We start from the raw sequence: 13076 nt of genomic DNA on the forward strand, positions 1-13076 counted from the left end.
GTCTGCATAGGTCTTTTTTGATAGGGGTTCTTGTTTTCCTTGGGTGTATCTCCAGGAGATAGATAGCCAGGTCATAAAGAACATCCATTTCTAGTATTCTGATTAATCTCCAGACTGTTTCTCACAGTGGTTAGACCAATTTGCTTTCCCTACAGCAATATAGGAGAGTTTCGTTCTCCTCATAGACTGTTTTTGTCATTTCTAATGCAGTGCTATCTCATTGTTTTTATTTGCATTTCACTGATCATCAGTGATTTTTAACATTTTTTCATCTACCTGTTGGCATTGTGGATTTCTTAAATGTTTCTTATTCCTTTTCTTTTTTTTTTCTTTTTTGCCTCCAGGGTTATTGCTCTGGCTCAGTGCCTGCACTACGAATCCACTGCTGCTGGAGGAGGCTATTTTTTCCACTTTTGTTGCCCTTGTTGTTCAACATTGTTGTTGTTATTATTTTTTTATTTTTATTTATTTTTTTATTTTTAAAAAGGAAACATTGACTAAACCATAGGATAAGAGGAGTACAGTTCCCACCACCAGAACTCTGTATCCCATCCTCTCCTAGATAACTTTCCTATTCTTTATCCCTCTGGGAGTATGGACCCAAGGTCATAGTAGGATGCAGAAGGTTGAAGGTCTGGCTTCTGTAATTGCTTCCCCACTGAACATGGGCATTGACTGGTTGACCCATACTCCCAGCATGTCTCTCTCTTTCCCTAGTTGGGAAGGGCTCTGGGGAAGTGGAGCTCCAGGTCACATTGGTGGGCTTGGCTGTGCAGGGAAGTCTAGTTGGCATCATACTAGCATCTGAAACCTGGTGGTTGAAGAGAGTTAACATACAAAGCCAAACAAATTGTTGACCAATCATAGACCTAAAGGCTGGAATAGTGCAGATGAAGAGTTGCCCGGGGGGGGGGGGGTTCCTCCGTAGATAGCTAGTAGGCATATTTTAGTTATATTCCAAAGGGCTTGTGGCTATACTAGTGTTTTGTTTGTTTGTTGTTTCTTTTTTTGCCTGAGTCTGAAATTTGATATGCAGGTAGATCCTAATTATTGTCTGGGGAAGATGGCTTTATCTGCATCTATTGAGATAATCATGTGGTGTTTGGCTTTGCTTTTATTGATGTGGTGAATGACATTGATTGACTTACATATGTTGAACCAGCCTTGCATTCCTCTGATAAATCTCACTTGTTTGTGATGAATAATCTTTTTTATATACTGCTCTATCTGGTTGGCCAGAATCTTGTTTAATATTTTGACATCTATGTTTTTCAGAGATATTGGTCTGTAGTTTTCCTTTTTTGTTATGTCCCTATCTGCTTTTGGTATCTGGGTTATCCACCTTCATAGAAGGTGGAAGGGGATGTTCCTGTTTCTTCAATCTTGTGGAAAAGCTTTAGAAGTATAGGTAGTATCTGTTTCCTGAAAGTTTTGTAGAATTCGTTTGTGAAGCCATGTGGCCTAGGACTTTTGTTCTTGGAAAGATTCGTAATAAGTGTTTCGTTGTCTTTGTGATTGGCGCATTTAGGTTTTGTAGTTCTTCTTTGTTCACTTTTGGACGGTCATATGTTTCTAGGAATTCTTCCATTTCTTCCAGATTCTCTAGCTTCGTGGTGTATAGTTCTTCATAGAGGTTTTGCATGATTTTCTGGATTTCTGTGGTGTCAGTTGTGATATGTCCTCTATCGTTTAGAATTCTATTTATTTGAGTCTTCTCCCTTTTTTAATTTTTTTTTTTTTAAAGTGAGTCTGGCTAGGGGTTTGTCAATCTTGTTTAATTTTTCAAAGAACCAACATTTGGCTTCATTGATCTTTTGTATGGTTCTCTTATTTTTTATGTTGTTTATTTCTGCTCTAATTTTCATGATTCTGTTCTTCTGGTTGCTTTAGGGTTCCTTTGTTCCTCTTCCTCTAAGTCTTTAAGGTGTGCAGTAAGGTTGTTTATTTGAGCTTTTTTTTTTTGTTCTATAATATGTAATTGTATGGCTCTGAGTTTCCCTCTCAGTACTGCTTTAACTGTGTCCCAAATATTTTGATAGCTTATGTCTTCATTTCATTTGCTTGCAGGGACATTTGAATTTCTTGGTTGAGTGTCTCTCTGACCCAGCGTTTCTTAATCAGCATGTTGTTGAGTTTCCAAATTCTGTGACTTTTAGTAATTTTCTGTTTGTTGTAGAATGTTAGCTTTATAATCCACTGTGATCCAAGAAGATACTTGAACTGATTTCATTGCTTGTGAATTTGTTCATACTGTCTTTGTGTCCTAACATGTTGTCTGTCCTTGACTATGTGCTTTGTGGATTTGAAAAGAATGTGTATTCCAGTTTTTTTAGGGTGAAGGACTCTGAGAATCTCCAGGAGGTCTAGTATGTCCATCTCTTCATTTAATTCTTTTGTTTCTTTATTGATTCTCTGCTTCATTGATCTATCAGAGTGTGGGAGTGGGGTGTTAAAATCTCCCATTATTATTGTATTACTATTGATGTATTTTTGTAGTTCTTTCAGTAGGTGTTTGATGTATTTAGATGGTCCCTCATTGGGTGCATAGGTGTTAATAATGGTTAAATCTTCTTGGTTGATTGATCCTCTAATCATTATGTGATGACATTGCCTATATTTTATTACTTTTTGAATTTAATGTCTATTGTGTCAAAGATGAGAATGGTTGTTCCTGCCTTTTTTTTTTTTTTTGTGGTCCATTAGCCTGTATGATAGTTTTCTATCCCTTAACTTTAATCTGTGTTTGTCTTGCTGTGTCAGATGGAAATCTTGTAAGCAGCATATGATTGGATTGTGTTTTCTGATCCATCCTCTTACTTTGTGCCTTCTAATAGGTGAGTTCAAGCAATTGACATTTATTGATATTATGGATTTAATGTATTGTAGTGCCATTGTTCAACGAGTTTTTATTTGCTCTGATAGATGGCAAGTATTATATTGATTTCCTTGTTTATAAGAGATCTTTTGAACCTCTTTCAGGGCAGGCTTGGTGATGGTTACTTCCTTTAACTGTTTTCTGTCTGAGAAGATTTAGATTCCTCCATCTAGTTTGAATGAAAATCTAGGAGGATATGTTATCCTTGTTTGAAACCCTTTTTTATTCAGGGCTCGATGATATCTTTCCATTCTCTTCTCGCTTTTACAGTTTGTGTGGAGAAGTCTGCTGATAGTATTATGGGTTTTCCTGATAGTATTATGACTTTTTGTTTTTCTCTTGCAGCCTTTAGGATCCTTTCTTTATCCTTACTTCTTCTCATTGTAACTATGATGTGCTTTTGTTTCTTCAGGTCTGGGTTGATTCTGTTTGGGACTCTACTGGCCTCTTGAATCTTAATGTCCTTTCTGTTGTTTAGGTCTGGGAAGTTTTCTTCTATAATTTCATCTAGAATGTTTGCTTCCCCTTCCTCTCTTCCTCTTTCAGGCCAATTATATGAATGTTACTTCTTTTGATATCAACCCATATGTCTCTGTTGTTGTTTTCAGTATCTCTCAATCTCTTTTTTGAGCTTTTTTTTTTACCTCCTTCTTAGTTTTCTCTAGCTCATCCTCTGTCTGGCTAATTCTGTTTTCTGCTTCTGATAGCCTGCTTTCATTTCCCTCAGCTTCTTTCTTCAGTTAAGTTATAGTATTATCTATTTTTGCTAATTGACCTTTTAGTTCAGCTATTTCAGCTTTCAGTTCTCTAACTACCTCGAGGTAGCTTGTGTTTTCCTTGAGGGTCTTATCTGTTATTTCGCTAATTCTGATAGTCCTTTCTTCCATCATTGTCTTCATTTTTGTGATTATTAGGTTTATTATTATTTGCATACTTTTCTTATCTCTGGGTATTTCTGACTGATTTGGAGTTTCTTCTGGGCTCCTGTCTTGACTCATTGTGGTTGCAGTTTTATTTGCTTTTCATAATTATTTTTTTAATTGTTTTTTTCTGTTTTGCTGTTCTTCAATTGTTGTGTTTTGAGTACAAGTCACAGTATATTAAATACCTTTATGACAAATGTAGTCATTCAACCTCAGAATTACCACAATAGTAGTTGAAGCAAGGATTGATGCAGTTCAACCAATACCAGTTAGACAACCAACACTTCCATTCCTAGAAAAAACAGCAAATACCCAAAGGAAAAAGAAAGAGAAAGGAAAAAAAGGAGAAGCAATAATAGACAATTATGCAAATCTACTGTCCACTGTAAATTCTAGGGATAGCTAGAAGAGAAAGGGAAATAGAGACAAGACACACACACACACACACACACACACACACACACACACACACACACACACACAGTCCTGTCTTAGTCAGATTTCTTCCCCAAAAGAATTCACAAATGAGTATCGGTGAATTGAGAAAAAAAAGGAGGAAGAGAAGAAGACCTGAACAAGAAAAAAAAAAAAAAGCATTGAAATGAGGTTTTTTGTTTGTTTTTTGTTTTTTAATTAGCTACAAAGAGGGGAAAAAGGAGAGCAGAGGGAAGAGGTAGAGAGAAACAAGTTACTCTTACAGTGGATAGGACATCCAGTCACCCTACCAGGTGAATCTCTGGTCACCAGCTGCTGCTTGTTGGAGTTCTAGCCAGCTGCTGCTTACAAGTTGCCATCTTGGCTCCACCCCATTCATTGTTATTTTTGTTGGATAGGACAGAGATAAATCAAGAGAGAATGGGAAGGCAGATGGAGAGAGAAAGATAGACACCTGCAGACCTGTTTCACCACTTGTGAAGCGACCCTCTTGCAGGTATGGTGCCGGGGACTGGAACCAGGATCTTTACCCCCATCCTTTCACTTTGCACCATGTGCGCTTAACCTGCTGTGATACTGCCCAACCCTCACTTTTTGGATTTCTTTGCAGAAGACTACCAATATCTTCCTTTCATTATTTTTTATAAATAATTATCCTTTCATTATATTTTATAAATAATTATTTTTAATATAATTTTTACATATGAAAAGGAAATACTGACAAAAACCATAGCATAAGAGGGTACAACTACATACAGTTCCCACAACCAGAACTCTGTATCCCATCCCCTCCCCTGATTTCTTTTCTAATCTTTATCCCTCTGGGAGTACGGACCAAGGGACATTATGTGGCACAGAAGGTGGAAAATCTGGCTTCTTTAATTGTTTCCTTGCTGAACATGGGTGTTGATAGGTCGATCCATACTCCCAGCCTGTCTCTGTCTTTCCCTGGTGGGCAGGGATCTGGGGAAGCGGGCTCCAGGACACATTGGTGGGTTGTCTGCCCAAAGAAAATCGGTTGGTATTATGGTAGCATCTGGAACCTGGTGGCTGAAAGATGAGTTAACATAGAAAGTAAATAATTATTTTTTATTTATGTATTGGACAGAGACATCCAAAAATTGAGAAAGAAGGGGGAGATGGAAAGGGAGAGAGACAGAGACATTTGCAGCACTGCTTCACCATTCAAAAAGCTTTGCCCCTCCAGATGGGGTCCAGGGGCTTGAACCTAGATCCTTGTACTTTGTAATATGTGTGGTCAACCATGTCTGCCACCACCTGGCCCCTTCCCTCCATTTTTCAGTGGGGTTTATTGTTTTTATCTTTTTTTTGTTCAGTTTAATGAGGTTCCCCTCCTTTATTCTTAATGTGCATCATTAAAAAACTGATAACAAACTTGACCTATCACTCATATAGAGAGATAATTAGGTTAGGCATAAAGCCAAATAATAGTATTGTATCTTGCTACCTTCATTTCTTTATATATACAATTTTTATTTATAAAATGGAAGCACCAACAAGACCACAGGATAAAAGGGGTATAATTCCTCACAATTCCTATCACCATAACTCTGTATTCCCTCCCCTCCCTTGATAGCTTTCCAATTCTTAACTTGCTACACTACCCCCCCCCCCTTTCCTATTCTGTATCTCTTTGGGAGTATGTACCCGGGTTCATTATGAGGTATAGAAGGTTGAAGATCTGGCTTCTGTAATTGCTTCTCTGCTGAACATGGCTGTTGGTAGATAGATCCATACTCCTAGCCTGTCTCACTCTTTCCCTAGTCGGGTGGGGCTTTAGGGAAGCAGGACTCAAGGACACATTGGTGGGGTCATCTGCCCAGGGAAGTGGTTGGCATCATGGTAGCATCAGGAACCTGGTAGTTGAAAAAGAGTTAAGATAGAAAGCAGAGCAAATTGTTGACTAATCATGAACCTATAGGCTGGAATATTGCAGATAAAGACTTGGGGTCTCCATTTTGGAAAAAGCTAGTAAGTCTAATTTAGGTATATTCCAAAGGGCCCATAACTCCACTATTTTTTGCTTGAGCGTGACGTCTGATATGCAGGTGGATCCAAGTATAGTCTGGGGACTTATTGGTTGGAAAGGGCTAGAAAGTTGGATCAGAGAAGAGAGTAGCTCCTAAATATGGGAAAAGTGTATAAATATTGCTGACTGTAAACCCCATTGATTTGATCTGGAGCCCATATTTAGCACAGGAGCCTAAGTAACCTCTGAAGCCCTGTATGTCCAAGCTCACATTCTGTGGTTGAGAGTAGGAATGTTCCAGGTTGTACCAATTTAAGGACCCATCTTCCTCAGGTGGTAGGCAGAGTATGTTATGCAACCTCCCTTTGGAGAATGGAACAGTCTCTACCATTGTTGATCAACATTGAGGGCAAGATCCTATGGGGGCCTACAATGGCGTCCATCATGTTGTTCCTGATGGAGATGACCAGTGACAGTGATGAGAAGGCTCTGTTAGGGGTCTAAGTCCATCATGTCTGTCTGGGAATCCCAGGACTCTCAGACTAGGGCCCAAGGTGATGGGGTGGCTTGGTAGTAACTAAAGAGTTATCATTAAAGTATGCTGGTCTGTTGCCCTTATTCAGCTTTTGTAGTCCTTACTTTGTCTGACAAGGATAGCTTTGGAGTGATTGAGGGAAGTGTAATAGGAAGTAGGTGAGGAGGCTATGTAGGTCTAATAATAGAAGCTATTTCATTAGACACTTTTTTGTTTTAGAATTTATTTATTTATTCATGAGAAAGATAGGAGGAGAGAAAGAACCAGACATCACCCTGGTACATGTGCTGCCGGGGATCGAACTCAGGACCTCATGGTTGAGAATCCATGCTTTATCTTCCGCACCACCTCCTGGACCACTTCATTGGAGACTTTAAGGTGTCTTTTTAGGTCTTTCTACTTGCTTGCTGCATTTATTAGATTTACTGAAAACTATTGTGCACTTTTGCTTTAGGGCATATATTTTGCTCTAATTTATGCATATATTTGTACATATGCCCTATCTCATGGGCCCTGGTCTATATCTAGGTTTGGGGGCTTTGTTAGGAAGTGGACCACCTGGAATGTAATTAAGGGGTTTTATGAGTAAGGAAATGTCTCACCTGAGTAATGAGGCTGAAGGGTTGACATTCCACATCAGATGTCTCTACACAGTCTGAAGTGAAGCATGCTGAGGTGATACTGATTATGTTGATTAGGTTAGAATCAGCAGATATAGTAGCAGTTGGTACAAGTTGAGAAAAATATGCAGGAAAGTGGGCCCCACCCTAGAGGTTCCAGGACTGGGAGAAATAAAGGTTTTATTGAGAGAGGGAAGGTTCCTGCTGTCTTTGGGTATAAGAAGACAATAGATAGTTACTGCTATAGTCAAATTATTTGGCAATTGGGTTAACTTTGAAAATCCCATTGTTAGGATTTTCTGTATCATACATGGCCTCACCATACTTTATGTCCTTTAATGCTATTTATTTATAGGTATACCTTATAAAGTAATGCCACCAGTTGTTTCTGTTCTCTCTGGTCTAAGCTTTTAGAAGATTTACTATTTCAAAGAACAAATCATTATTTGAAATGTATTAATAATTTGAGCCCACTGTTAAAATTCAATCCCATTACCACTTTGAAGTCTTAAATGCTTAGACTGAAGGAACATATACTCAGAGCTGTGGTCTATGCTTCAAAAAGTCACTGCCTTCATTTCTAAGATGATTACCTACAGGCCAGTCTCTGGTATTCTTTTGAGTCTCAAAGATTATCTATACTTCAGAGAATGGTTTTAGTTTAGGTTTTCTTGTGATTTCTAGACTACAATAGGCACAAAAATTCTTTGTAAAGTATTAAACAGTTATCCTTCTTTTTTTTTTTTTTTCCTCCAGGTTTATTGCTGGGCTCGGTGCCTGCACCATGAATCCACCGCTCCTGGAGGCCATTTTTTCCCCTTTTTGTTGCCCTAGTTGTTGCAGCCTCGTTGCGGTCATTATTGCCATTGTTGACGTTGCTTTGTTGTTGGATAGGACAGAGAGAAATGGAGAGAGGAGGGGAAGACAGAGAGAGAGGGGAGAGAAAGATAGACACCTGCAGACCTGCTTCACCGCCCGTGAAGCGACTCCCCTGCAGGTGGGGAGCCGGGGGCTCGAACCGGGATCCTTACTCCGGTCCCTTTGCTTTGCGCCATGTGCGCTTAACCCACTGCGCCACCGCCCAACTCCCTAAAACAGTTATCCTTGGCCAGTGCTGCAAGAATTATATAAATGGGGCCAAATAAAAGAGAGTTGTAGCTAATGTTGGAACAGGGGTCCTAGGATTCTAAAATAAATTATTCATTCTCTGGACAAATATTTGTTAGACTTCTGATTTATGTCAGGAGCTTGTATAATAAATAACACAGGAAAAGAAAAGCAATCCTCTAGGAGTTTACATTTTATTGAGAACAAAGAGTTTTATTCCAGTGGTGTGGATCGCTCTGAGTTAAATTGGAGATAAACATAAAAGGAACAAAGTCTTCTCATTCAAGAAACATGAAAATAAAGGAGAAGAAAACATAAAAAACAATAGCTGTGTGAAAGGAGTTCAAGTAAAATGTGAAATTCTTTTTTTTTCTGGACATAAAGATTAGAATAGCCTGTTCATAAGAGAATAGGTTAGTGGCATAGATGATTGATGAAGTTGAAAGGGGATCTACTGGTTAAGACAAAAGGAGGAATAAATCAATGGATCAGATTAGGAGAGAAGCAGAGATGCCTTTATTCCCCATCCCCATTGATATAAGCTAAAGATTCAGAAAACTATTACATAATAATAACTAGAATTCATTCAACATGTGGAATGGGATGATAAGCTATGTTCTGCTTAGCTATGTTCCAAGTCACTCAATATACATATTCACTTAATTTTTATATCAGTTCTATAAAATATGTACTTAATTTTTTTATTTGAAAGGAGAGAAATTGAGACACAGAGAGAGGGAGAGATAGGGAGACATCTGCATTAGAGCTTCATTGCTTATTTTTCTTTCCCCCTGCAGGTGGGGACCAGGGATTTGAGCCCAGGTCCATATATATATATATATATATATTAAGGTGTGCACTCAACTGCTGTGTCATTGTCTGGTCCCTGAAACAGGTACTTTTCACATGGTTAGGTGCATATATTACCATGCTCAAGGACTGGGGTTTAAGTCCCCACTCCCCACTTGCAGGGAGGATACTCATGAATGTGTCTGAATGTGTCTTATCTTTCTCTCTCCCTCTGTATCTCCCTCAATTTCTTTTTATCATATCCAATAAAATAGAAGGGTGTTGGTGGTGGTGGGGAGAAATGGCTGCTGGAATAAAACACCAGAAGGAAAAGAAAAGATATTTTCATTTCTCTCATTTTACAGGTGATAAAACTCTATATAGAGATATTAGGTACATTGCCTGCTTTTATAACATCAGTAGATGGTAGAGCTAAAACTCCAACCAAGACAGTTTGACTCTAGAAGCCATACACTTAACAATATGTTATATACTAACTCAAGATATTTCCAGCACTGGGAAAATAAAGCTTTAAGTTAAAGGCATGTGCTGAAATGAATATGGCATTATACTCAAGGATATGAGACAGAGGTCAGGTAGTTTCTAACATAAAGAGGAACAGAATGGCAGGTGCATTAGGATTTAAAGTCAACTAGAAGATATATAAATGTTATCTGAGATAAGTGCCAGTATCTTCTGATACAAATTTAAAAGCGAAAGACTAAAAGTGGCTTGATAATTGTTAACATAATTATTTTTACTTTAATAATGTATAGCTTCTAAGAAGATTATTTGGGATATTTAAAAGTTCTAGTTAAATAAATTGACAGTGTTGCTCTATGTGCAATTTATACTTATCTTTAAAATTCATTTCCTTTTAATGCTGCAGTCTCATTTTTATTTATTTATTTATTTTCCCTTTTTTTGTTGCCCTTGTTGTTTTTATCATTATTGTTATTGATGGATAGGACAGAGAGAAATGGAGAGAGGAGGGGAAGACAGAGGGGGAGAGAAAAATAGACACCTGCAGATCTGCTTCACAGCCTGTGAAGTGACTTCCCTGCAGGTGGGGAGTCGGGGGCTCGAACCGGGATCCTTAAGCCAGTCCTTGTGCTTTGCGCCACCTGCGCTTAACCCGCTGTGCTACTGCCCGACCCCCCAAATGTAAACCTCAATTGTTTGTTTGTTTATTTTTTTTAAAGATTTTATTTATTTATTTATTCATGAGAAAGAGGAGGAGAGAGAGGAAGAACCAGGCATCACTCTGGTACATGTACTGCCAGGGATTGAACTCAGGACCTCACTCCTAAGAGTTCAGTGCTTTATCCACTGTGCCACCTCCCAGACCTGCAGTCTCATTTTTAATGGCCTCAATGACATTAAATCGGTTTTTACTATGAAGTATATCTTATGTGTTGAAATTGATTTAATAAAATTATTTTTATGAAAATATTTTTCTGAAAATTCAAATACCCTTTACTAAAAATTAAATGCAGGGTAATAATTATAATCATGATAGTATATATGAGCACTTTTGTAATAAAGAATTAAATACTTATTTTGCTTATTGTTCCTCTTATCACATAGGGGTATGAGTTAGGAACACTGAATTCATTTTAACTATCAACACTAATAATTCATGAATATTTTTTTAATATAAAATGTGTGTATGTTTATAATGAAGACATGGTCTCTATTCTTTAATAACAATTATTTAATTTTTTTCATTTAGAGACTTAGAAACCTGATACCACGCCAAACTGATTTCAGTCTGATGCGAGTTACAGACAGGTTTCAAGAAAAATATAGGAAAATGAATGAAGATCTTGCCCATGTACATGTTGAGAAACCTGAAAAATTTCAAAATCTCAAGGAAGAGCAAAGATATTTTAATATAAAAAAGGTTTTATAGATTTTTTTCCAAGATCATTCTGCCTATAGTACACATTGCATAAGCTTTAATGTATGTTGTCAAATTGTGTGTTCCTATGCATGACTCATTCTCTGTCCTTTTCTTAACTTTCTCTCACTTTCCCATCCCTCTGTTCCCTCTCCTGACTGTTACTACTTGTGACTAAAGTTAAGAAGTGCCATCTTCTGGAGTGGCAGGACAAATTGATGTCTTTTTCAGTCATCTGGTAGATTCCCTGCTTTCAGTACTTTTTGGATGGATATGCTATAAGCTACTACTACTTGGCGACTATTGAGGCCAACAAAGTGCATACTTCTCTTTCTCTTTTCATCTTGCAACCACTTGAGTTTTCATACCTTGCCCCTTTTCTAGCAATGTTTCATGATTCTTTGCTTACTTCCCTTTCCAGTCCCCTAAAATGTGTAACATCTCTTAGCTCCTTGCTTTGACAAATGCCCCATTGCTTTGCAAATTTCTTTAAAAATCTTTAATGATCTCCTTTGCCTTTAAGGACTTGAAAGGACAATGGAGTGTGGAAATCATTAAAGACTTTTAAGAGTATTTCAGGTGACAAGGTATATGGAATGTGTAAACTACAGGCAAAATAATTATAGTTATTATCCTATGCTGTTTATCAATTTTAAATTCATATATTTAGAATGGTAAGAAGTTAACATATCCTGAGGATAGTCAGCTTCTTTTGGGAAGGGAAATAAAAAGTAGAGGATGGGGGAAATAGCATAATGTCTATGCAAAAAAGACTCATCTAAGACCCAAGTTCCCAGGTTCCATCCTCAGCACAACTATAAACCAGAGCTGAGCTGACTAGTGCTCTGGTAAAACAAACAGACAAACAAAACTTGGTAAAATGTAAGTTTTTTATAATCCCATTACTTAACTACCAAAGATTAAATAAGGAATCCCACTTCCTCTGTATTGCATTATAAGGAGATAAGGCATTCTGAAACTAAGTAGTGTTTAATTTAAAACCAGCTTCAAGGAGTCTACAGAATTAGCTTGTTCATCTTTTATATGTTAAATCTAATGTACAGAGTTTCTAATGAAAGTTGAAAAATCAAAATATGACAGCATTAAATTATACTGAAATCAATTTTTAGAAATAACAGGAAATATTATAGGAATTAAATGAGGCAAAAGGGAGATTCTGTGTCTTCTTAGCTTCCTTAAAAAATACAGTTAAGTGAATTATTTATAGAAAATTATATTATAAAAAATGAAATTAAGAAAGTGTCCAATTAACTTATAATTTATGACTTTTCAATGCTAAATTCATATCTTGTAGGTACTAATAATCTCATCATTTCAAATATGCTGATTTAGTAATTTGTGACTAGTTATTTTACCTCATAAATTATTTGCTTTTTAATAATTGTACATTTGTTTTTCAAATAATCTAGTTCTTACTATTTTCCCTTCTGTTTGTATTCTTAAAATAATTACTGCCGGGAGTTGGTTGGTAGCGCAGTGGGTTAAGCGCAAGTGGCACAAAATACAAGGACTGGCGTTCAAGCCCCTGGCTCCCCACCTACAGGGAAGTCGCTTCACAAGTGGTGAAGCAAGTCTGCAGATGTCTGTCTTTCTCTCCCACTCTCTGTCTTCCCCTCCTCTCTCCATTTCTCTCTGTCCTAGCCAACAACGACGATATCAATAACAACAACAATAACTACAACAGTAAAACAACAAGGGCAACGAAAGGGAATAAATAAATATTTAAAAAATTATTATTGCCTTTGAGGAGAAGATCTTATTCTGTGATATTATATAATTTAGTGCTAATTCAATATTTAAATTACCGCTGAACTAAAGTGTGATAGGGTTTTGAGGAAGCATGCAACTAACTTCTTTTAGTTTCCAGAACTCTTATCTAAA

At 37.3% G+C, this 13076-nt stretch overlaps 1 protein-coding gene across 1 annotated transcript in view; it reads left to right on the forward strand.

Annotated features, from left to right (window-relative positions):
* Positions 1–13076, forward strand: part of SPEF2 (sperm flagellar 2) — a 305327-nt gene that overhangs the window by 40300 nt on the left and 251951 nt on the right. Inside the window, exon 4 of the mRNA XM_060191863.1 lies at positions 11007–11177. Coding sequence (XP_060047846.1) covers positions 11007–11177 — 171 coding nt within the window. The remainder of the gene's footprint in view (positions 1–11006; positions 11178–13076) is intronic.

Source organism: Erinaceus europaeus, chromosome 5 (assembly GCF_950295315.1).
Source record: "Erinaceus europaeus chromosome 5, mEriEur2.1, whole genome shotgun sequence".
In the NCBI taxonomy this organism is placed as follows: domain Eukaryota; kingdom Metazoa; phylum Chordata; class Mammalia; order Eulipotyphla; family Erinaceidae; genus Erinaceus; species Erinaceus europaeus.